This window comes from Prunus mume, linkage group LG1 (assembly GCF_029339155.1).
Source record: "Prunus mume cultivar Tortuosa linkage group LG1, ASM2933915v1, whole genome shotgun sequence".
NCBI lineage: Eukaryota > Viridiplantae > Streptophyta > Magnoliopsida > Rosales > Rosaceae > Prunus > Prunus mume.
In genome coordinates, this window is record NC_142698.1 from 16,956,220 (window position 1) to 16,981,259 (window position 25,040).

Below are 25,040 nucleotides of genomic sequence, written 5' to 3' on the forward strand. Positions count from 1 at the left end.
ACACACCCCCAACTCTACACCTTGTCACACAATATAACTATATTTCACTCGAACCCTAACGGCACCTCACGTCTGAAAACCGTTGCTCAAATCCTTCCCGGCCCCCAAACGTCGTTAGAAAGATCGTTATCTCCCACATATTTAAATGCCCAAATAGTCTCCCAATACTGGAGCCCATTTCTCATCGTACTTCCTCTCTCTCTAGGGCAGCTTCTCAGATCTGCCCCTTCTAAGGTCCGTCTCTCTCTCTCTCTCTCTCTCTCTCTCTCTCTCTCTCTCTCTCTCTCTCTCTCCAATAACGTTTTCCTGTACATTTTTCATGTAGATTAGTAGGGCATATTAAATTTGGTTTATAGGTTGGTGTACTTTTGGTTTAGAAGTAATGGGTTAGCGTTATTTTGGCTTATGATTAGTCTGCGTTTTCTCTTTTTTCAATCAAGATCTGTTTTTGGGTTTTGATGTGAATCTGCTATTTGGATTTCACTTTCTTTTGTGAAATTTCAGGTCAAGATTTTGTTTTTATTTTGAATTTGATGGGTAGCTTTTACATTTGTTTTTAGATCTATTATTGTCGTGCTTGTTTGGGTCGTTCTGAATGCTATTTGTTCGAACTGAGAAATTTGTAATAGAGTATTTGATAGAAAGCCAATAAGCCCATAGAAAAAGAAAAAGAAAGGATTTTGGTCACATGATCTGAAAAACATGCCCATATCCAACGCAAACGATTTGTGTCTATTTTTTTTTGATATATTTGGATTTTGATGAAAGTTCAGATCTTTAGTCATATGAATGTCCAATTCTGCATGTTAGTAACTTTTTTTTTCCTTCAAATTCTTATAATTTTTTTCATTAGATTTCGTCCATGCACTATAAGTTGAATATCCAAGTTGAGTGTTTGTGACTTAATGATATATGAACTTGTATCTGACTGTTGAATTCTGAATTCAGCTTTTCAAAATGGGGTTGTCTTTCACCAAGTTGTTCAGTCGTCTTTTTGCTAAAAAGGAAATGCGAATTCTTATGGTCGGTCTCGATGCTGCTGGTAAAACTACCATCTTGTACAAGCTTAAGCTCGGAGAGATCGTGACCACCATTCCAACAATTGGTATCATTTGCAATATTATTATCATGTTGTAATATTTTTATTTAACATGAGTAGTGTACCGTTTTTAGGTTTTGACAAGTTATATCTGTTTGCAATTGTATCAGGATTCAATGTTGAAACTGTGGAATATAAAAACATTAGCTTTACGGTTTGGGATGTTGGAGGCCAGGACAAGGTTTGTGGAATCATTAACAAGTTATCTAAATTTTATATGGTGTAAAAGATATGGCACATTTTGAATGTATTACGTATCTCCTTTAGCATTATATGGATACACTTGTAGATCAAACTAAAGTCTCCGAATGATATTTTCTTTGATGGATGTTGTTAAATATGCAAGCGATAATGGTTATTTATAATTTATACGCATGTGTGTTGTTTTGTAAATGTTTGTGTTTGTTTTTTTCCTAAGTGCTTATGGACGGTCTTGTGCTGATTAGATATTGATCCATTAGCACACAACAAATTCATAAGCTACATGTATTGTTGCCACCTTGTCTTTCAAGTTCTTGCTCAATAAATGTGAGGAAAAGCTATCCACGTTGTGGCGAAAATTTCACATTGCCTTTAGGCAGACTGAGTTGTGTAGAGGCAGTTGTTGGTATTTTTTCTTGCAGAGGGTCTATGCTAATTAGATGGTTTGGTACTAGGATGGCAGTATGAGATACTTCTTCCATGGTTATCCATTCTATGGATTTATGTGCTTAATGACGGTCTTGTGTTGATTAGTTGTTCTCCATCATCACATAACATAATCATAAGCTACATTTACTTGTGCCAACTTGTCTTTTTAGCTTTTCCTTATCATATAGGGAAATGATATCCTTGTTGTTGCTGACATCTTCTATACTTTAATGATTTAATTATATGTTTGATCTCCTTCTTGCTTGTGCTTATTGACGGTCTTGTGCTGATTAGTTGTTCTCCATCAGCACATAACATAATCATAAGCTACATTTACTTATGCCAACTTTTTTTATTTATTTATATAAAGTTTTTCCTTCATATATTGGAAATGCTTTCCACGCTTTGGCATACATTTTCTATTCTGTAAGCAAATGTTAAATCTGCTGTCTTGCACTTGTTGATTATTCAATTGTGCATATCATTTTGTTTTTGCAACTGGTCTATATGTGTGCTTGTCTATGCACTTAATTATAGATCATGAGCATCGTTGATCATGAGCAGCACTGCATCCCTCAACTCAACTCATCCTACAGAGCAGCACTGCATCCTTGTGTGCTTGCATTCGGAAGATCTTGCTTGTTTGCGAAAACAAGCAGCACTGCATCCCTCAACTCATCCTACAGATTCAAGGACTGACATAATCATATACATGAAGAAAAAAATGCTTTTAAAAGTCACGTGATGGATTTCAAATGACCTTTCATATATTTTAAGTGCATGACAAGCACACATATACTTTAAGTGCATAGACAAGCACACAAATGACCTTTAAAAAAATACTTTAGTGATTTTGATCAATCATTGATCATGAGCATCGTGCCCTCTTACATGTGCATTATATATTTGTGTGGCCCTCCAGATTCGACCTTTATGGAGACACTACTTCCAAAATACACAAGGGCTGATTTTCGTGGTTGATAGCAATGATCGTGATCGTGTTGTTGAGGCTAGGGATGAGCTGCATAGGATGTTGAATGAGGTACTGAAACTTTTGAAGGCTTTGTTAGTTTTTTGGCCCTTGAGAGATTTTTTAATAGAGTAATTAGAAACACATTATATTTGTATGCTAAGTGTAGTAAGATTGTTTTGGAAAGCTCTTTTGGAGAAAGAGTTTAGGATCTTATTTTAAGATAAAACCATGCTATATTGATGGAAAACGTACTAGACCTTCACCAAGTTTGTTAAAATATATGAAAGGTCATTTGAAATCCATCACGTGACTTTTAAAAGCATTTTTTTTTTCTTCATGTATATGATTATGTCAGTCCTTGAATCTGTAGGATGAGTTGAGGGATGCAGTGCTGCTTGTTTTCGCTAACAAGCAAGATCTTCCGAATGCAATGAATGCTGCTGAGATCACTGACAAACTTGGTCTTCACTCTCTTCGTCAACGCCACTGGTATTTTACTTAATACTCTCTTCATAATTTCTATGATTACTCTCTCTCTCTCTCTCTCTCTCACTTACACAGAAAAAGCAATTAAATGTTGATTAAATCTGATACATTCTGTGTTATTGATTCAGGTACATCCAAAGTACATGTGCCACCTCTGGGGAAGGGCTCTATGAGGGTCTTGACTGGCTCTCCAACAATATAGCAAACAAGGTGGGTATCTCGTGTTGCTTCATTGCAGTAAAAATGTCTTTGATGGTTCTGAAACTCATGTTTGCTTGCTTGTATTTACTTTGGTTGCAGGCTTAAAACGATGACAAAAACTTCAGCAGCCTCTTGTTTTGAATGTGTCAAAAGTGGAATGTCATTATCTTCTGTTTATGAATTTCTTAGTGTTACTATTCTAAGAATGTATTTTGTTTAGATAATTACTACAAAGTGATTGATGCCGTTTGGCCCTGTAGATTTAAATAATTCAAGATTTTTAGAGTCTCCCTGCCATTCCATACATTCTGTTGTGTTTAGATTTCCAATCAATGGATGGATGTTGAATCGGTACCATTTCTTTGTCATATTAGAATGATTGGCGTTTTTATCTTTCATCATGAGACAAAAAATATTAGACTTCATTTGTAAACTATACAAATACAACAAACCCGCGACAATAAATTTCCATGGTATTTTACTTATGCTGTCATTGGATCCCACAAGAATGGGTAGAACTTCCATGTAACATGATTCATATGCTTTCCATACACAACCAACGAGATGAAATGTCAATAAACGTTATGATTTTTTGGGCTTCAAGTTTGCAATAAAAAGGACACGCTAATTAAATTCAGAGGAAGTTTTTTTCGTATAATTCAAAACCCTAATTGAAGGACACGCTAATTTTCTTGTTACCTTGGTAAAATGGATAAGACTGAAAACCAAGCTCTGACTATCGATTGAATCAATTCATTTATTTCCCTTGATTTTAGCTCAAAATTAAAAAATTATTTACTCCCTCACAGGGAGGATCTAAAATTCACACGGTAAAAATATTAATCTTGGGGAGTTATCACACACGTAAAAAGTCACGTTGACCTGCACAATTTTTTGTATAAAATCCCATGCCCATTTTCAATGTGTTGTACCAATCCACAAAGTAAATCCTATTTCCAAACTGCACTGAAAATACCCCTACATTCTGAAAAATACGTCTTCATCATCATCATCATGCCTCTTCTGCTCAGCACAAACCAAGGCCAATCCCTCTGCTTGGCATCATCTCTTGTCCTCATTTTGGCCTTTTCTCCTCCCAAGCATTTTCTAGTCGCCAACTTCATGGTCCAGCGATCATCTCCAAGTCTCTGAAAGTAGCTCCAAATGATCATTTTCGATATGAAAATGTCACTAACTTGCCATCTGATGTGAACTTTAGTTCAATGGGGGCTGTGACTCCTGTCAAGTACCAAGGGGAATGCGGTAAGCATGCAAGATTAAGAAAGCGTTACCGTTAAACTGTGAATCTGAATCACACATTTAATTTTAAACAAGTTTTTGATTAATTATGCACATTTGTTGTCTCAATATTAATATATTATGATGATGATGTTATAGGGTGTGGCTGGGCGTTTGCAGCAGTGGCAGCTGTAGAAGGGCTTAACAAACTCAAAACAGGGAACTTAGTTTCGCTATCGGAGCAAGAACTTGTTGATTGCAACGTCGGTCTGGACAATGATGGTTGCCGTGGTGGTCACTTTGGTTATGCCTTCCAATACATGATCGAGCGCAACAGGAGCCTGGCAACTGAAGCTGATTACACCTACCAGGGTGTAGATGGAGGCAGTTGCAAGGCTGATGATTACAACAAGACTGATGCATCTGGTGCCATAACCATAACCGACTTCGAAAATGTGCCCGAAAATGACGAAAATGCTCTGTTGAAGGCTGTTGCCTACCAGCCGGTTTCCGTTGCCATTGATGCCAACACCGTTGAATTCCAGCAATATTCTGGCGGTGTGTACGGTGGACCATGTGGTACAGACTTAACCCATGCTGTGACTATTGTTGGATACGGTACAAGTGATGATGGGGTCAAGTATTGGCTGATCAAGAATTCTTGGGGAGAAGATTGGGGGGAGAGGGGATACATGAGGTTGCAGAGAGACGTTCTTGCCAAGGAAGGACTCTGTGGCATTGCTAGGGAAGCTTCTTATCCAATTGCGGCGTGACACGTTAAATTAAAGAAACGGCTAGCTGCTGCTAATTCATGATTATTATTAGTATCCCTTATTAGTATGGTTTAATTATTTCATTGTTATTCTTTGTGTTTCTTGTTGGCTGTAAAATGGTGTGGTTTTATCAATAAATAATGATTGTATTACATGGAGAGAAGCCAAGCTCATGGTATTTTTCGTTACATAAAGAATACAAACAGATTGAAATACACACTAAAATTGAATACAAGGTACAAATAGATTGAAATACAAAGGTTTCAAGGTCCCATAACTATGGGAAAATCAGATCAAGTGTAAGCAAATATTGCCAAGATTTTGAGTGGCAAAGTATATCCACTATTGCCTTAGAACTCTATTTGAGCTGAAGACAAAGTTCTCTTCTCCAGCAATGGTGGAATTCAAGCGTCCGGCTGCCCAGCCATTATTCACTGCACGAACATCACCGCCACTTCCCTCATTTGGTTGCTCAAACTCAGGAAGGCCCTTTGCCTTTCTCTCATTTCTTCTCTTCCTCTCTTCATCACGTTCCTTCCTCAGCCAACTCTCAACTGTTCTCTGCAAATCAAACCCAATCCAATCTCTGTAAATTGAGCTAAACAATTAGAAATTGAATGTAAATTGAAGTTACCCTTTTGACTAACCATGAGTGACAACTTGTACATCTCCTTAACTCTATCCATAGGCAGAGCTAGCTGCAACTTTCCATTAGCTACATAAGCAATATGTGAAGGCCAATCCTCCAACCCATCAAATATATGTGTAGCATAAATGATTGTGGCGCCTCTCTCTTCACATTCCTTTCTCAAAAACTTGAGAAGGTCAGCTCTTGCTAGCACATCAAGGTCCACAGTTATCTCATCAAGCAGAAGAACCTATTTCATTTCGACAACAAATTATCAAACACTTGGTGAGCATTAAAAAAACACACTAAAAAAACACCTACGAAACTATCAAACCTGGAAATGAAGTACCTTGTATGGCTTGAGCAGGCCCATGCAGATCTGTACTCGTCTTCTCTGACCATCGGAGACCTTGTGCAGCCTCCATGAAAGATCAATATCCAGGACCTTTATTAGCTCTGCTCTCCTTTGTGGGTCGACCCCCGATACCCCATTGATCAACTTATCGGCCGAAACGTCCATCTGTATCGGGACATCAAACCCGGCAAAAGCCACATCTCGCCTCCACTCTCCGCCGAGATAGGAGAGGTCGCCGGAGCCGGTCAAGGCGGTGTCGTGAAACGCCGACCTTCCGAGCACGCGAACCATGTGGGGCTCGACCATGTGCTTGCCTCCCAAGATCTTCAAGATCGTGGTTTTGCCGGCGCCGTTGGATCCGACGAGGAGGCACCGATCGCCAGCGTTGAGGGTGAGGTTGAAGTCCTCGATCAGAGGCTTGGAGCCCGGTGGAGGATGGCCGTTGATTCCTGGGTAGGTGAATTTGAGGCCGTTGACCTCGATCGTTGGTCCGGAGTTGAGCTTCACACCCATTGTTGATTGCTGTCGAAGGCAGACGGGCAGGGATGAGATTGAGAGAGAGAGCGTTGTGAGGGTCGACATGAACATGGTGGAATCTTTAAAGCTTTCGCGGGGTGGGTGAGTTTGGAGGGGAGGAGGCGTGGCCTGTTACGAGTCACATCTCGGAGGCTTGCGGGCTTGGTGCTTCCTATTACACCTCATCCAGTTAGAATTAGACACGTGGCTGCAAATAAAGAGTCCAAGTGGAAATCAACAAAATAATAATTTTTTTTACCAACTAGAAAAATAACCGTTTCCGGAATGTGCAATGTGGCAACGAACCGAGGGAGGAATGGTGGCGGGATGGGAATGAGGAATGGTGACGGTCTCCATGTAGTTGTAGACTAAGAGATATGGTCAGTGGCGGAGCCATGTAGGAACCAGAGGGGTCCAGGCCCCTACTCAAGTCTCTCTCTCTCTTTTCAAGTCATTTCACTCTCATTTTCAAGAAGCTCCACAAGCAGTGGGGGAGGTAGAGTTTGATATTTGGAGGGGCCACAAGCTTAAAACTATGGGATTTTTGTGTGCAATCTGTACTACACTCTTTATACAGTCAAAGAGGTGAGAAGATGTTGGGGGGGCTCAGGCCATCTCAGGCCTATGAATAGCTCCGCCCCTGTTCACAAGAACCTATAGCTTTTATACTTTCATTCCCTTTATTTTTATATTTTGTAAAATGACCCCCTCTAACCTCAATTCCTGGCTCCGCCATTAGATATGGTGATAAAGAGGCGGTAAAATGGTTACTACATGAGAATGAGGAATGGTGACGGATGTGCGGGAGAATAGAGAGGGGAGGACAAACTCAATCTCGCATCGTTCTTGTTAAACTATGAACTTGCTCAATTTCTATTGGATTAAAATCTCATTGTCCCAAGATTGTTGTACGAGTTCGAATTTAATTTTGATGGCTAAAAGGAAGGTTTTGTTTTAGTCGGTTGGTTATAAAAAAAGTTGCAACTTGAGAATGAAAGTATTCATCGATTGCATATTGAATTTTACGATGAATTTTACGATGGGGGTTGAAATTATAAAAAACTCAAACACTATTTAAATATATAAACACACCCAAAATTCATCATTACACATACTCAAAATTCATTTATAAACACACCCAAAAAGTTGACTTTGGGGTTGATTTTAGGTGTGTTTCTATGTTTAAATAGTGTTTGGGTTTTTTTATAAATACATGTTTAGGATTGGAGTTTATTTATAAATTTGTATTAATATAATGTCGACAACATTAATCAAACATATTTATTTTGAGACAAATTCGGTCAGCATGATATAACTTTGTACATTTTTGTATAATAATTGGTTTTATTTTTTATTTTTTTATTTTATTTTTAGATTTAAAAAAGATAACATGGGTAGTTATGTTCCATAAAAGTAGGACATATTATCTGATTTTGTTTTTAATTTTAATTTTTTTAATATGAAAAAAATGTGAATTTACCATATTATTCTCATTTAATTAATAACTTCAATTCTTAATGTTTAAATTAACAAAGGGTATTTTCTGGTATTTTGAATGTTTCACCATTCTCTATCTTTTGCTTTATATATATATATATATATATATATATATATATATATAAATTGAACAAATAACTCTAGCCCAATTAGCTGAACTGGTATTTTAGCTCTAAACACTAAAATAATATGACAAAATTGTATATGTAAAGTGTATAGTCCGTTTGGCTATACTATTAAAATATATTTGAATATTTTTAAGATATCGCCGCGCGGCTATACTCGTAAAATATATTATTTTAGAGGTACAGCCACGCGGCTATAAGCATTAAATATATTATTTTAGAGGTACACAAGGCTTGCACTCGCAGTCAGCCATTTCGCTTCTCTATAAGAGCTTCTAAGCTTCAAAGACTCGGTCTTGAACCTCTCTCTCTCTCAACTCAAGGTTCGATTTTTTTCTTTTGTTTCGGTTGCTGCGTTGATTGGATTGGATTGAATCCTCTCCATGAAAACCATCAAATGTCGTTCAGCTATTGAAATCTCCACTATGATAGCAACTCTGATGCTATAAAATCTTAAAATCCTTTGAAGAAACTCTCCGATAATCGTTTTTCCATTTAAACAAACAAAAAAAATTGCAAAATCAGAAACATACGTAAATTGGACGCCATGGTAGCAACGGAGAGAGACTCGAACTCGTAGTTAGGCGGTCCGGGCCGAGCTAGGCGGTCTGGGCGGATCTGGGTGGCCCCAGGCGGTCTGGTCGGAGCTAGGCGGCTGCTAGGCGGTCTGGGGGGATCTAGGCGGCCCCTAGGCGGTCTAGGTGGATCTGGGCGGCCCCTAGGCGGTCTGGGGGGATCTAGGCGGCCTGCGTGGGTCTAGGCTGGTCTGCGTTGGTGTTGAGGTCTGCTGCTCTCATAAACCAGAAGTGCCATGTGAAGAACTAAACCAGAAGTGAGAAGAGGAGTGATTAGATTTTTGGGATTTCTATTTGTTAAGAGTGCTTTTTCTGATTTTGATTTTGAGTTTTTCATCTGTACTCTTTTATTTATTTATTATAAATCTTGTATGGAAATTTTGATGAGCAAGTTTTACTATATTTTGGGTTTCTGTTGCCAAACATAAATTGTGGAATTCTGGGATTATTTTATGCAGGTTAATGATTTTTAAAGTGAGAAATGTGATGGCCAATCTTTCATTTGCACAATCTTCAGTTTTTAAATGTTTGTCTTTGAGCCAAAATCGGGAAGAACACTTAAAATAATTTCCACTAATAAAAATGCCCCAAAAATGGTTCTTTATAGTTGCACCATCAGGGAAGTTAAACTCTGGAAAAAGTAAGGTGTCAGGCCTTTTAGAATTGCTAAACTAATTGTGAATTCCGCTTAAAAACCAACCCATTAAAACTTGATGCAGTGATCGCCATTTTTAAATTAGACCAAGAAAGTTTCATATCCATATCAATGGAGGGATGCTCTTATTACTTGGCAATGGCACTGGTTCAGCTCATATATGGTGGATCAAACATCCTCATAAAATTCTCCCTTGCAGAAAAACTCAATCCAATTGTCTTCTTCGTTTACCGCGGCATGTTATGGCCATGGTTTTGGTAGGACCATTTGCTTATGTACTTGAAAGTTAAGCTATCGATTCTTGCATCTCTTCATATTTCCAGGCAGTAAAAACAGAGAAAACTAATTCTTGAATGGATTTGTAAAGCAGGAAACAAAGGCCTTCACTCTCATTTTCTGTAGCTGCCAACATTTTTGTGCTTGCCTTGTTTGGAACCACCATCCATCTGAATGTGTACTATGCTGGTTTAGCATACACTTCTCCAACAGTTGCATGTGCCCTGAGTAATGTTATTCCCAGCTTGACATTTCTAATGGCAGTTCTACTTGGGTATATTCTCTGTCCTTTCCTTTCCCTTGCTTAATTAGAAAGGGGAATATAAATGTTATTTTTTCCTGTTCTGCAATTTGCTTGTTCCTACACAGGTTGGAGAAGTTGAAGTTTAGAACTGCTAGAGGTCAAGCTAAGGTGGCTGGCACACTTTTCTGCATTGGTGGTTCTCTTGTTTTCACTTTCTGGAAAGGAGGATACCTATTTAAAGGTTTTGTAAAGAGGCCACTGATAAATATGTCTGTTGGTGAGATGAGGCATGTTAAGGAAAACTGGATCAAGGAGGCTCTTCTTATTCTGACGAGTCACATTGCATGGAGTGCATGGCTAATCCTCCAGGTGATTTTATAATTGAATTAAGATGACACCCTTTTATGTCATGTAATGTCCAAGTTTAGTTCTTTGTCCAACTTTGGCTCTCTGGTCTCACAGGCTGTGGTCTCCAAAGTCTACACTGCTCGATTATCGCTAACCACGATGATACGTCATTGCAATCTTCTTTTCTTGATCGCAAGAAATCCAATTTCATGGAGACTGGAGTGGAACCTGCAACTTTCAACCATCGCCATGAGTGTTCTCTTTCTAATATCTTATTATTAGGTTCGTTGATTTCAACAATTCATCATGCAAATTCTTATATCTGTAGTTCGATTTAAAAACCTCACAGCAGAACATCAGGGTAGAATATCACTAAAAAAAAAATTTCATGGAGACTGGAGTGGAACCTGCAACTTTGGACAACCTCTTCTCTTCTCTTCTCATATACAAGGAAACAAGTATTCTTCTTAATCTCTTCTCTTTAATGATGTGATAGATTGCATGTTGAGAGAGTTAAATTACAGATTTCCAGAGCAAACAATTGAACTTCTTATTCTTAGCTCAGCATTGGATCATCTCCTTCAAATCATTCAATATTGGGCATCTATGTAAATTGAGAAATTCTATCCTGGATTTCAGTCAAGTGACTTAAAAGGTTTGGAAATTGAGTTGAATTTTCAAAATGATATGCATTAAGGACCTCACCACTCTTCCTCAGTTATGTCAACAATGGAAACAACTTTGCATGATTGATTCTTGATCAACGACGAGCTTTTCATGTATGAGAATTATTAAGAATAGACTTCGAAGCACCATAGCTGATGAAATTGCATGACACATTGAAAGAGAGTTTGCTAATAGTATCGATAATAAAGAGATAATTGAAGAATTTAAGATTTCTAAGCCTCGAGGGTACAATTTTAGATTAAAATAGTTTAGTTTTTGTGTTGCATTGCATTTACTTCTTGTTTTTTTGTTTGTTAAGCTTTTATTTATGTATAGATATGCATATGAGGGTAAGGTCTTTTGTGTGTCTGCCTGACTTTTGTGGATAAAGTAAATAAATGGGACATCCTATTTTGTTGTGTCTTATTGGGTGTTTTTCTCCTTGTTGGTATAAGATATATTTGAATATGTCACAAGTTCTGGTCTTCATCCACTCCTTCATTACTTTTGCAATGGGGAGTTGTAATCTTAGCATTAGCCTACAACCTGCAAAAATGGTGCATCAGTTACAAGGGACCAGTCTTTACAACTATGTTTAGTCCACTTCAAGTCATTATAGTGGCATTGTTCTCGCCAATTTCTTTCGCAGAGCTACTTCACTTTGGCAGGTAACCTGAAGAACACAGACACCTTCTTCCTATTCCATCTTACTACTTCCACATTGGATGGTTTCACTTATCCATTCTATCACGGTAGTTTGTTTGTCATGAAAATTAGTCACAAATTTAATGTGGATTTTGTGTAAGTGGTGGTGTGCAGCTTGATCGGAGTTCATTATATATACTTGCAATTGCAATAACAATTGGATATATAAAACTGTCATTTCAATCATATGAAACATGCTAATGTACCGAAATGAAGGCTGGCAGGACTGATTTTGGCTTCACTGGGGAATCCCACCATAAGACCAGAACTCCACCAGTTTCAATAGTTCCATGTATGGATGTGATGGAATTTCAAAAGCCGGATGACTTACTAAAACCGAGACATCCTACCAAAATTTTGGCAAAGTCTCCCTGTAAAATGCTCAAACCCAACAACATTCAACATGCATAATTTACATAATATAAATCCCAACTGCCAGCATGCTTTCAACATACAACAATCCAAAGTAAAGTGGCCTCCGGCCTCAAGTAACAACCTAACATGGGCCGATAACAGAGCATCTAACATAATTTATTTACAACAAACAATTGAGTAGAATGAATTTACACAAGTCCTATCTACGGATGGAATGTTTTGAGCTCGTACTCTGCTCGAACGCTTCCAAGAGCAACTACTCTGGGGGGGCAAAACAGAAATATGTGAGTGGACAAAAATAAAGTTTGCATTTAAAACAACATAGTAACCCCACCGTGTAAAAATAATGCTCAAGCATGCAGTTTCACAATCCATAAACTAAATACTCAAAACATAAAATCTCAAAGTCCAATAACTCTCAAAATCTCCAACCACAACTCCATTCCCAAAATATGCAACTCTCGCCAACCCATACATATATATATATATATATAAGTATATAACTATAATATAACATATACTTTCTCTCCATACTAATGTACCGGGGAAACAATCCAACCGGGGGATTGTTTGGCTGGTACGAGGATTTCAAGCACTAACCCGCGTCCGAGGATGAGTAGTCCAACCGGGGGCGGAACTCCATAGCTCACACGCCGACACTGCCAACGACACGTGTAGCTCACATATCTCATAACAAGTCCTACGCGCGCAGACGGTATCATCACCCCACCGGCACTACCAACGACGTGTGTGATAATACTAAGCAATATACATACTCTTCCCATCGCCGGCACTGCCAACACATATGGGAAGTGTCTCACTGCCAGCGACACGTGTGAGACCCTCAATCTTATGGCCTTCCCACCCCACCGGCACTGCCAACGACGTGTGTGGGAAGCCTAGTAACTAGGGAATGGTACTCACCTAACATACTCATACATCTCACAACCATCCCTCAAACTCATATCTTTCCACAACCTCACAACAACAACTCCCCATACTCTATACATAGGCAATATAGATAGACATCTCAAAATCCATATAAACATATTCATCATATTCAAATATATCCATACCCAAAATATATTGCCAATACGTATAAGAATATCTAAATCCATCAACCAAATACTTATTAAATCACATTTACCATTTAAAAACATATGCACAAATCTTTTATCAATAAAACCATGCGAATGCTTGAAAACAAAGTCCACTCACAGATAATCCCAAGCTGCCGGCCCCGAGAGGTCTGCTGCGTATGATCGACCGAAGTACCATATTTCGAGATAAGAATTCTTGATTAATATAACGCACTTCAAAATGGAAATTCACAAAAGGAAATACTTAAATCCCCAAGTTCCCGGTGCGTGTACGTCCAATAGGATATCCTAAGGTCCGTTCTGATTTGGGAATCGCTTCCAATCGTATGGTTATCGCTAATCCCACAAACTTCGAATTATTGAATCGGAACATCTGGGGCTTCGATTCACGATCCGTGAATTCCTATAGGTTTCTAAGAGTACCTAGATCAACATACTTTAATTTGGAAACGATCTAACGGTTAGAACCTATCGAACCTGGATAACGCACAATATGAGAAATCCGTTTGATACTCAAACGACATCCAAATTGAGATCCGTAAAATCCTACGCGCTCGTGACAACCTAAGGATCTCATCAAGATAAAAAGCAACTTCACCAGCCTTGCCCACGCACCGCCACATGCGTTGGCAGCGCGTGGGTGTGTAGAGAAATTTCCGGCGACGGAAAATCTCCACACCAACGCTCACCCTTCCTACCCTAGCTTCTTCTTAAGGTCAGGATCACTTTCTTCAACTACCATAAGGTCCAATTCATATGGGAACTGGCTGGAATTTCAAATTAAAAACCGGCCAAAACCTAACTTCCAAAATCAATTTCCAAACTTCAAAATCGTTCTAATCTAACCCCATAAACAGCTAGAGCACGTAAAAAGGAGAAGAAACCTCACCTGGTTCACCGGAAATGGACGGCGGAGACGGCGGTGCGATAGCGCGAAAACCTCTAGTTTGAACCAATCAATATCGTTGTCGGATTTCTAGCTTTCCGGTCGGGATAACAGGTGGGTTTTGATCGGGACTTCACGACGAGTCGATCAGGACCGGTCTTCGATGGCGTGGATCGTGGGCGGCGGCGCACGGTGGTTTCCGTTCGGTTTGCACAGTGACGGGAGAGCCGCGACGCAGAGGGAGGAGACGCGGGAGAGAGAGAGAAAGTGAGGGGTAAAAGTGAAAAATCTGATTTTACCCCAAACTCTTTTCAAATTAATTACGGTTTCGCCACCAAGCCTATTTTGATCGCCAAAACTTCATTAAATCTCTGATTCAAGCCTACCGTCTGTCTACAGATTCGTCTCAGTACCACCTACGCAACAAACCACTCGTGGTCCCAAAATCTTCCCGGATAAGAAAATGACCAAAATTACCCTTAACCCAAGAGTAAATTCATAATTTCTCTTAAATTTGATTTTGGAGTCGGGGTGTTACATGATCACCAGATGCTATATCAATTATAAAGTCTACTGACTTCACCAGGGCCTACATAGCAAACAATAACCGATAAATACTAAACCTATAGGATGAGCCATCATTTCCACTATTTTTTCTATTGTTCATGTGATGAGGTAAGAAACTTTATGTATTTTTACCTTCATCTGATTTCTGTCAGATGAGACCACAAAGTTATTTGCACCCAGCTGACTTAAAGCTTCCTCTTTCTTGGATATATAGTGCTGAAAATTGTTAAATTCAAACCAAATGCCTTGCCAAACCTCACTGCCATGTGACCTAGGCCACCAAGGCCAATCACCCCTAGAGATTTACCAGGTTGGTTCATCTTATGGCGTACCATCGAAGCATAAACAGTAATTCCAGCACAAAGTAGAGGGGCTGCCGAAAGCCAATGGATAGTTTGCCGGTATTAATGTATGATCGGATGCAGTTTGCTTCTTTATTAAACCAACGTCCTCATGAAAGGTTGGATCTCCTACTCTTGCGAGATACAAGAGAGGTATTGCACTTTTCTCCCTCTTAACATTGGGAATTTCAGGTGCACGTGGATATGGTATATGTAATAATGAGATGCTACTTCTCATCTAACACGTTGTTTGAAATCTCATTTAGAATAGTTCGTATATATATCAATGCCATATGACCTTTGATACCTTCAATTTATTTCAAAACTCTTCTCTTCGTTGTCTCATTAGAATGTTTTGTATCCAATTTTTCATGCGCAGAGATTATATTGATGTATCTCAAAGTAGAAGAGCAGGTTGTCAAGTGCAATGAGAAAAATGTTGTCATTGGGTTTAGGTGATAATTACCATGGATGCATCTTAGAAAGTAAATTCTTACACTAGCAATTTTATGCTATGAAATTCAAGATTCTTTTATCCCCAAAATGTTGGTGGATCCCTATTTTTTGTTGTTGTATTTATGGGTTTAACCCGTAATATTTCACATAAATAAAATCCATTTTTTATTCTTGCCTAATGGACTAATAGCTGGAAATTATTAGAATGTGATGTATCAGAAAGAATTCAAATTCTCATTCCTCAATATCACTGGTATAAATAAAATAATTGAAGAAATATCTCTATCCTAATTAGCTAAAGTGGTATTTTAGCCTTAAACCCTAAAATAACATGACAAAATTGTATATTTAGACAGTATAGACGGGCGGCTATACGGGTTAAATATATTATTTTAAAGGTATAGCCGCTCCGCTCTACGGTTTGAATATATTCGAATATTTTAAATGTATAGCCGAACGACTATACTCTTTAAATATATTTCCAAACAAACACGAAACTTGCACTCACAGTCACATCCATTTTGTTTCTCTATAAGAGCAACTCCACTCATTTGCCCTTTGCCATGGCAAGGGGGGGCTAGGGCAGCCACTATTCACGTGAATAGTGGTTGCCCTTGCAAAAAGCCATTTCGTTTCCCTTACTATTCATTTTTTTACCTCAATAATTAATTTGGATAATATTTTCGGATAAGATTTTCGGGTTCCTACGTGTCAAGACTATTCATAATGGATAAAATTTCCGGATAAGATTTTTAGATTCAAATTTCGGATAAATTTCAAAATTCAAATTTCAGAGAAATTTTTGGGTTCAAATTTCCGATGAATTTCAAAATTCAAAATTCAGATAAATTTCAAATTTCAGATAAGATTTTCATCCTATCAAATCAAGCCACGTGGCATCTCTATCTGACCAAAATTTTCTATAAAACCAGAGGCTCAGCTCATACTTCTCACACAACATCTTTCTATATTTTCATTTATCAGAGTTTAGAATTCATACTCCATTCTCAATGGAAGATTTGAGGAGATGCTTGGAGAAGCAAGAGCGAGAAACAAATGAGAGCCGTATAGACAAGCTGAATGGCAAAGGTTGCAGAGAGAAGAAGATGAACAAGTTGTCATAGCAGTGGCTTTGCTTGATGAAGAGAACCAAGGTCGTTGCCGTGGTTCACAAGTCAGCCGCGGCCCGAATATGGACAAACAAAGGCATTGGGGTAAGAATCTTTTGGAAGATTATTTTATCTCAACTTCTTTGTACTCTGATCTTGACTCATAGGGGAATCGAGAGGTGAATCCGATATCGTTGAATCATGGAGTGGCGTCTCGTTTAACATAACGGCGGGACCCGTGAGAATAATTCTGAAGCGTTTACAATTTTTCACCACCTCCCAACATTCATGATTGTTGAAAGTTTTTTTGCCTTGCCCAATTGCATCAAACCACATCTGTGCTTAAATCATCTATTAACAAAAAAATAATAATAATGGAAATGCAAGAAATATTTAAAATATATTGGATATGCAAGTAACATAAAAAAAAAAAAATGGAAATGCAATTAACCTTACAAATATATTGGAAATGCAACAAATATTAACAAAATATTATTTATGCAAGAAATATTAAGAAACAATTGGAAATGCAAGAAATATTAACAAAATATTGAAAATGCAAGAAATATTAACAAAATGTTGAAAATGCAAGAAACATTAAAAATATATATATATTAGGACATTAAACTTAATAAAACGAAAATTACAAAATATTTACCTCGTTACTAAGATTTTCCCCGCTTCTATGGTTGTCCCTCGCTTTTGCCAAGGCATCTCTCCATTTTGCCAACTCTTTTTTGAAAATTTCCCACATACTAGACAATGTCATTTCCGTACGAGTCGACCTCGGAATTCTTTCACAAAATTTGGCATGAATTTTTTTCCACATATGACAAAATTTCATCTCATTGCCTGACACGGGACAATGACTAACTTGGAGCCAAGACTCAGATAAGAAAATATCTTCCATGGTGCTCTACGCCCCTCCGCTTTCGATAGAAGAAGCTATAAAGATAAGAAATAAAAATACAATTTGAAAGAGAGGAAAATGTTGAGTAAAGAGTGAATAATAGTAGAAGTAGAAGAAAATGTACGAGGGTTGGTGTTGAAAGTGAAGGGTATTGATAGGTATTTATAGAAAAAAAATTCAGAATTTTTTTGTATTTTTTTTTCATAATTTTATTGCCAAAAAAATGCTAGCCGTTGGATTTGAGGAGGAGAAGCAGATTGGAGCGCCCAAGCCTTCACATGTGTCTTCTAGTCGTTGGAGATTGCGCAGGGCTGACGTCAACGCACGCGAGTTCAAATTTTTTTTACCATTGCACGCGCCAACGGTAAAAAAATTTGAAACCACGCGATGACGTCGCGCATTAGAATCTAAATTCTTTCCGATACCTCCCATTCTAATGATTTCCGACTATTAGCCCATTGTGCAAGAATAAAAAACGGATTTTATTTATGAAAATAATACCGGTTAAACCCATAAATACAACAACAAAAATAGGGATCCACCAACATCTTGTGGATCAAAGAATGTTGAATTTCATAGTATAAAATTGCTTGTATAAGAATTTACTTTCTAAAATGTATCCATCGTAATTATGAACTGACGTGAAAGTGAAATTCCCAATGTTAAGAGGGAAAAAAAAAAAACAAGATAAACAATACAGGAAAGAGGCATGGACTAACAACATTCAAGGGTGCTCAGCATCCCCGATTAACATCTCTAACTAATCAACTGATATGCTAGCTGTCGAATGTAATAATATAAACAAGGCAGAATGCCCGATTCGCACTAGCACTCGTCTTTTATTCTAGGCAAGTACTACTACTAAGAAGTCAGAATTGTAACTACTAAAAAGAAAACCTGCACGACCCTTTGCAGAAGATGCAAGCAAGTAATTGAGCTTCAAATCCACCCACTATTAGCACATATATCTATCATGGCCTGGATGATTCGCATACTTTGATCCAATACTGACTTCAAATCTGTGACGTAATCACTGATTGGTAATTCTAACTGCGAGAAATGTGCTTGAATGCAGAATTCATGCATGGTTAGAGAATAAAACGATGAGAGAACTAAAAAGCAAAACGACATGAAGTTTTTATTCCGAAAACATATAGTTGAAGACAACTCTGACCTGAAATAGCAGATTGGATTTGACATGTGGATCATCTAAGCGGTCCTTATCCACTTTATATCAAACTCAGGTTCAGTATTGTCCAAGCCATAATAAGCTGGATTAAACATCCGTAGAAAACTACGCTCGTGTAAGATTTGTACTAATGGCACATTTAAAGGCTTTTAACTTGTGTCTTCACCACATTTAAGTACAAGAGGATCATTGTCACAGCAGCAATGCAAATGATGGGCGTTCTGAACTTTAACAGCAAAAAAAAGATAGGTATAGAGTATTGAAAAAATAAAAAGGAAAATGGTTTATTGATTAGATTTAGGACTGCAAGACTTCATCCATTGACTTTATTTGATTTTCTGATATTCAAAACCCCAAACAACCTGATTCCTAGTATTTGAGGCAAATATTCAAAAAGTAATATGATTCGTGTTTATTGATTGTTAGACGCGGGCGGATTGTGATAGACATATACTCCCATCTTTCTTGTAGAATCTGAGCAACTGTTGATTATAAAAGGAGAAAAGCATGTAATCTGATTCACATATTTCTTTCTTTCCATTTTTTACTCTATATAGTCACGTCATTTGCAATATATCTGTGATTGATATTGGAAAATCAACATATCTCTTTGTTTTCCCATCATAATATTATGTTCCCTGCAACTGCAAGAGAATCAACACTTACGTAAATTTGTTCTGAAGAACAGCTGCTGCAATATACTCCTGCTAGAAACCTTTGTGAATATAGGAACCAAATGAAAAAGATAGCGCACAAATTTTGCCTTACCTTAATAATGACCTAGAAGGTTTACACCGCATGCCAATGTGCTGGTACAAACCAATACCTATAATTTAATACACATGCCTAATCAGTATTTAGATTAAGAAAATGATCGTTTTATATTCTCTTTTCCTAATGTGTTTTTCAGGAAAGACTCATGCTTATTGAGGTAAAACAGAAATGCCTGAATCTTGTTCCTCAACCAGAGATCTATCTTTGTCATTTAGCCGGCATGGTGTAATCCAATGCCAAACTGCAAGGTGTGCCTCAGGTTAAAGAACCATCTGCTGGGCTTCTTCTGGAATACTAAGAAACTGCCTTGGATGTTCATCTGACGTTGCCAACTTCAATAACAGAAAAGCACACAAAAAATCGAATCAACGCAGTTGCCGAAACTGAAGAAAAAATAAAATTCAAGCTTGAGTTGAGAGAGAGGCTCAAGACCATGTATTTGAATTTTGAAGATTGGACTGCGAGTGCAAGCTTTGTGTTCGTTTCTCTGTCTCTTCATTTCACTCGCACACCACATTCCTTTGCGAGTGCAAGCTTCGTCTGTCTTCATTTGGAAAAAAAAAAGGACGCTCAGACCTGCCCAGGCCGCCTAGAACCTCCCAGGCCGCCTAGATCCGCCTAGGCGCCGCCTAGATCCGCCCAGGCCGCCTAGACGCCGCCTAACTACTTATAGCATCATAGTTGTTATCTTAGAGGAAATTTCAATAGCTGAACGACATTTGATGGTTTTCATAGAGAGTGTCCAATCCAATCCAATCAACGCAGCAACTGAAACGAAAGAAAAAATTTCGAAGCTTGAGTTGAGAGAGAGAGAGAGAGAGGCTCAATACCGAGTCTTTGAAGCTTGGAAGCGCTTATAGAGAAACGAAATGGCCGTGACTGTTAGTGCAAGCTTCGTGTTTGTTTGGAAATATATTTATCGGCTATACATTTAAAATATTCGAATATATTCAAACCGTAGAGCCGGTCGGCTATACCTTTAAAATAATATATTTAACCCGTATAGCCGCCCGGCTATACTATTTGAATATACAATTTTGTCATGTTATTTTGGGGTTTAGGGCTAAAATACCACTTTAGCCGATCGACTAAACCCAATGACAGCCTTTTTCTCATTGCACTTGACAACCTGCTCTTCTACTTTGAGATACATCAATATAATCTCTGCACATGAAAAATTGGATACAAAACATTCTAATGAGACAACGAAGAGAAGAGTTTTGAATAAATTGAAGGTATCAGAGGTCATATGGGATTGATATATATATATATATACACGAACTATTCTAAATGAGATTTCAAAAAACGTGTTAGATGAGAAGTAGCATCTCATTTCTTACATATACCATGTCCACGTGCACCTGAATTTCCCAATGTTAAGAGGGGAGAAAAGTGCAATATCTCTCTTGTATGTCGCAAGAGTAGGAGATCCAACCTTTCATGAGGACGATGGTTTGATAAAGAAGCAAGCTGCATCCAATCATGCATTAATACCGGCAAACTATCCATTGGCTTCGGCAGCCCCTCTACTTTGTGCTGGAATTACTGTTTATGCTTCGATGGTACGCCATTAGATGAACCAACCTAGTAAATCTCTAGGGGTGATTGGCCTTGGTGGCCTAGGTCACATGGCGGTGAAGTTTGGCAAGGCATTTGGTTTGAATGTAACAATTTTCAGCACTAGCGTATCCAAGAAAGAGGAAGCTTTAAGTCAGCTGGGTGCAGATAACTTTGTGATCTCATCTGACGGAAATCAGATGAAGGTAAAAATACATAAAGTTTCTTACCTCATCACATGAACAATAGAAAAAATAGTGGAAATGATGGCTCATCGTATAGGTTTAGTATTTATCGGTTATTGTTTGCTATGTAGGCCCTGGTGAAGTCAGTAGACTTTATAATTGATATAGCATATCACCCTTTTGATCCATACATGGAACTATTGAAACTGGTGGAGTTCTGGTCTTATGGTGGGATTCCCCAGTGAAGTCAAAATCAGTCCTGCCAACCTTCATATCGGTACATTGGCATATGTTTCAAATGATTGAAATGACAGTTTTATATATCCAACTGTTGCAATTGCAAGTATATATAATGAACTCCATGCATTGGCCTTTTGGCAGGTATGAAAACCTTTTCTGGTAGTGTAACAGGTGGAACAAAGGATATCCAAGAAATTATAGATTTCTTTGCTTCAAATGGAATTCATCCAATGATTGAAATAATTCCAATTCAATCTGCAAATGAAGCTATTGAGAGGCTACTAAAAAGTGTTGTGATATACCGGTTTGTGATTGATATATTGAAAACTCCCTGAAATGACACCATGAAAGAGAACAAGGATTTCTCTTGTTGATTTGTATTAATAAGTTCATATGGATTGGATTGTAGGGCTCAAACCATTATCAATTTGGCAATCATTTATAGTTAGGCGGTGTGCATTTACCTCTGTGAAATTTTATCTGGGATTGATCTTCTGTATAATGTGTAAAAAGAAACTGAACTCTTATGATCATGTCCTTTCTCTAGTGACTGGATTTATGACTGAAATATCATTCTCCAGCACTTTAATGTCTTCAAGTACCCCTTTTCCATTCTCTGTCTGTTCATCAGCAACAACATTGTCTTTCCTTCTTTCCCCACAGCACACAGTAAAGGCCCACGATAATGAGAAACGCTCCGATCAAGCTGCACACCACCACTTACACAAAATCCACATTAAATTTGTGACTAATTTTCATGACAAACAAACTACCGTGATAGAATGGATAAGTGAAACCATCAAATGTGGAAGTAGTAAGATGGAATAGGAAGAAGGTGTCTGTGTTCTTCAGGTTACCTGCCAAAGTGAAGTCGCTCTGCGAAAGAAATTGCCGAGAACAATGCCACTATAATGACTTGAAGTGGACTAAACATAGCTGTAAAGACTGGTCCCTTGTAACTGATGCACCATGTTTGCAGGTAGTAGGCTAATGCTGAGATTACAACTCCCTATTGCAAAAGTAAGGAGTGGATGAAGACCAGAACTTGTGACAGATTCAAATATATCTTATACCAACAAGGAGAAAAACACCCAATAAGACACAACAAAATAGGATGTCCCATTTATTTACTTTATCACACACACACACACACACACACACACACAAAAGACAATGTTCTCTTCTACATGTTCTGCTGTGAGGTTTTTAAATCGAACTACAGATTCGGATAAGAATTTGCATGATCAATTGTTGAAATCAACGTTGTGAACCTAATAATAAGATATGAGAAGAGAACACTCACGCAGTAGGCGATGGTTGAAAGTTGCAGGTTCCACTCCAGTCTCCATGAAATTGGATTTCTTGCGAAAAACAGATCAAGAAAGAAGATTGCAACAACGCGAAAAAGCATATCATCATGGTTAGCGATAATCGAGCAGTGTAGACTTTGGAGACCACAGCCTGTGTGTGAGACCAGAGAGCCAAAGTTGGACAAAGAACTAAACTCGGACATTACATGACATAAAAGGGTGTCATCTTAATTCAATTATAAAATCACCTGGAGGATTAGCCATGCACTCCATGCATTGTGACTCGTCAGAATAAGAAGAGCCCCCTTGATCCAGTTTTCCTTAACATGCCTCGTCTCACCAACAGATATATTTATCAGTGGCCTCTTTACAAAACCTTTAAATAGGTATCCTCCTTTCCAGAAAGTGAAAACATATAAAAAACTGAAGATTGTGCAAATGAAAGATTGTCCATCACATTTCTCACTTTTAAAATCAATAACCTGCATAAAATAATCCCAGAATTCCACAATTTATGTTTGGCAACAGAAACCCAAAATATAGTAAAACTTACTCACCAAAATTTCCATACAAGATTTTTAAAAAAAGAAAAAAGAAAAAAGAAGAAAGTACAGATGAAAAACTCCAAAGAAAAATAAGAAAAAGCACTCTTAACAAGTACAAATCCCAAAAATCTAATCACTCCTCTTCTCACTCACATAAATCCCATCAAGAAACTTCCTAATATCCTTGTTCTTCACATGGCACTTCTGGTTTATGAGAGCAGTAGACCTCAACACCAACGCAGACCAGCCTAGACCCGCGCAGGCAGCCTAGATCCCCCCAGACCGCCTAGGGGCCGCCCAGATCCGCCTAGACCACCTAGGGGCCGCCTAGATTCACCCAGACTGCCTAGCAGCCGCCTAGCTCCGCCCAAACCGCCTAGGGCCACCCAGATCCTCCCAGACCGCCTAGGGGCCACCTAGATCCGCCCAGATCGCCTAGGGGCCGCCTAGCTCAGCCCAGACCGCCTAACTACGAGTTCGAGTGTCTCTCCGTTGCTACCATGGCGTCCAATTTACGTATGTTTCTGACATTGCAATTTTTTTTCTTTGTTTAAATGGAAAAACGATTATCGGAGAGTTTCTTCAAAGGATTTTAAGATTTTATAGCATCAGAGTTGTTATCATAGTGGAGATTTCAATAGCTGAACGACATTTGATGGTTTTCATAGAGAGGATTCAATCCAATCCAATCAACGCAGCAACCGAAACAAAAGAAAAAAATCGAACCTTGAGTTGAGAGAGAGAGGTTCAAGATCGAGTCTTTGAAGCTTGGAAGCGCTTATAGAGAAGCGAAACGGCTGTGGCTGCGAGTGCAAGCCTTGTGTACCTCTAAAATAATATATGGTTACAGCCGCGCGGCTGTACCTATAAAATAATATATTTTACGAGTATAGCCGTGCGGCTATATTTTAAAATATTTTAATAGCCGGACGGCTATACGCTTTAAATATACAATATTGTCATATTATTTTAGGGTTTAGAACTAAAATACCAGTTCAGCTAATTGGTGTAGAGTTATTTCTTCAATTATTTTTGGCTTATTATCACAAAATGTCTCTAAAGTTTATGAAACTATTAGATTGCATCCTTAATGTTTTTTTTGTGTCATTCGTGGTCTTCAATGTTAGTATGTGTGATCACAAATGATCACTGCCGTTAGGTTCCATTAAAAACTCCGTTAGTTTGCTGACGTGATATATATATATATATAACATCCCTGAGCTTCATCCACCTATCACAAATGGTCCATACGAATTTTTTTAATTTTTTATATTTAAAATTCATAAAATTTTGGTTTTATTTTTAAAATTTTATGAATTTTAAATACATGTGACACTATATTATTGTAGATGTGGGCTCTATATATATGCCACATCAACAAACTAATGGAGTTTTTAAAAAATAATTTAAAATTCATAAAATTTAAAAATGAAAAAACTAAGGGTTTAGGGTTCATAAATGGTCCTCAAGATTAAAATCCTTCTATAAATGATTTTTTCATTTAT

At 38.0% G+C, this 25,040-nt stretch overlaps 3 protein-coding genes and 3 pseudogenes across 4 annotated transcripts; 4 read left to right on the forward strand and 2 right to left on the reverse strand.

The window, feature by feature from the left end:
* Window positions 1-100: 100 nt before the first annotated feature.
* Window positions 101-3,746, forward strand: LOC103344450 (ADP-ribosylation factor-like). The gene is made up of 7 exons (XM_008248040.2): window positions 101-234; window positions 949-1,105; window positions 1,210-1,280; window positions 2,652-2,771; window positions 3,073-3,191; window positions 3,317-3,398; window positions 3,489-3,746. The coding sequence occupies exons 2-7, from the start codon at window positions 958-960 to the stop codon at window positions 3,492-3,494; spliced, it is 546 nt and encodes a 181-aa protein (XP_008246262.1). The 5' UTR covers window positions 101-234; window positions 949-957; the 3' UTR covers window positions 3,495-3,746.
* Window positions 3,747-4,265: 519 nt separating this feature from the next.
* LOC103344563 (vignain-like) lies at window positions 4,266-5,564 on the forward strand. Its single transcript, XM_008248157.3, has 2 exons — window positions 4,266-4,652; window positions 4,788-5,564. The coding sequence occupies exons 1-2, from the start codon at window positions 4,613-4,615 to the stop codon at window positions 5,399-5,401; spliced, it is 654 nt and encodes a 217-aa protein (XP_008246379.2). The 5' UTR covers window positions 4,266-4,612; the 3' UTR covers window positions 5,402-5,564.
* On the reverse strand, window positions 5,509-7,006 carry ABCI20 (non-intrinsic ABC protein 9). Its single transcript, XM_008248031.3, has 3 exons — window positions 6,379-7,006; window positions 6,049-6,279; window positions 5,509-5,962 (listed from the first exon to the last, which is right to left on the reverse strand). The coding sequence occupies exons 1-3, from the start codon at window positions 6,970-6,972 to the stop codon at window positions 5,744-5,746; spliced, it is 1,044 nt and encodes a 347-aa protein (XP_008246253.2). The 5' UTR covers window positions 6,973-7,006; the 3' UTR covers window positions 5,509-5,743.
* Window positions 7,007-9,810: 2,804 nt separating this feature from the next.
* LOC107881422 (WAT1-related protein At5g07050-like) lies at window positions 9,811-11,958 on the forward strand (annotated as a pseudogene).
* Window positions 11,959-21,326: 9,368 nt separating this feature from the next.
* On the forward strand, window positions 21,327-22,015 carry LOC103344562 (putative cinnamyl alcohol dehydrogenase 1 pseudogene; annotated as a pseudogene).
* Window positions 21,787-24,356, reverse strand: LOC107880433 (WAT1-related protein At5g64700-like; annotated as a pseudogene). The gene is made up of 4 exons (XR_016123254.1): window positions 23,239-24,356; window positions 22,984-23,141; window positions 22,538-22,689; window positions 21,787-22,386 (listed from the first exon to the last, which is right to left on the reverse strand). The product of XR_016123254.1 is annotated as a WAT1-related protein At5g64700-like (transcript).
* Between the last annotated feature and the right edge of the window lie 684 nt (window positions 24,357-25,040).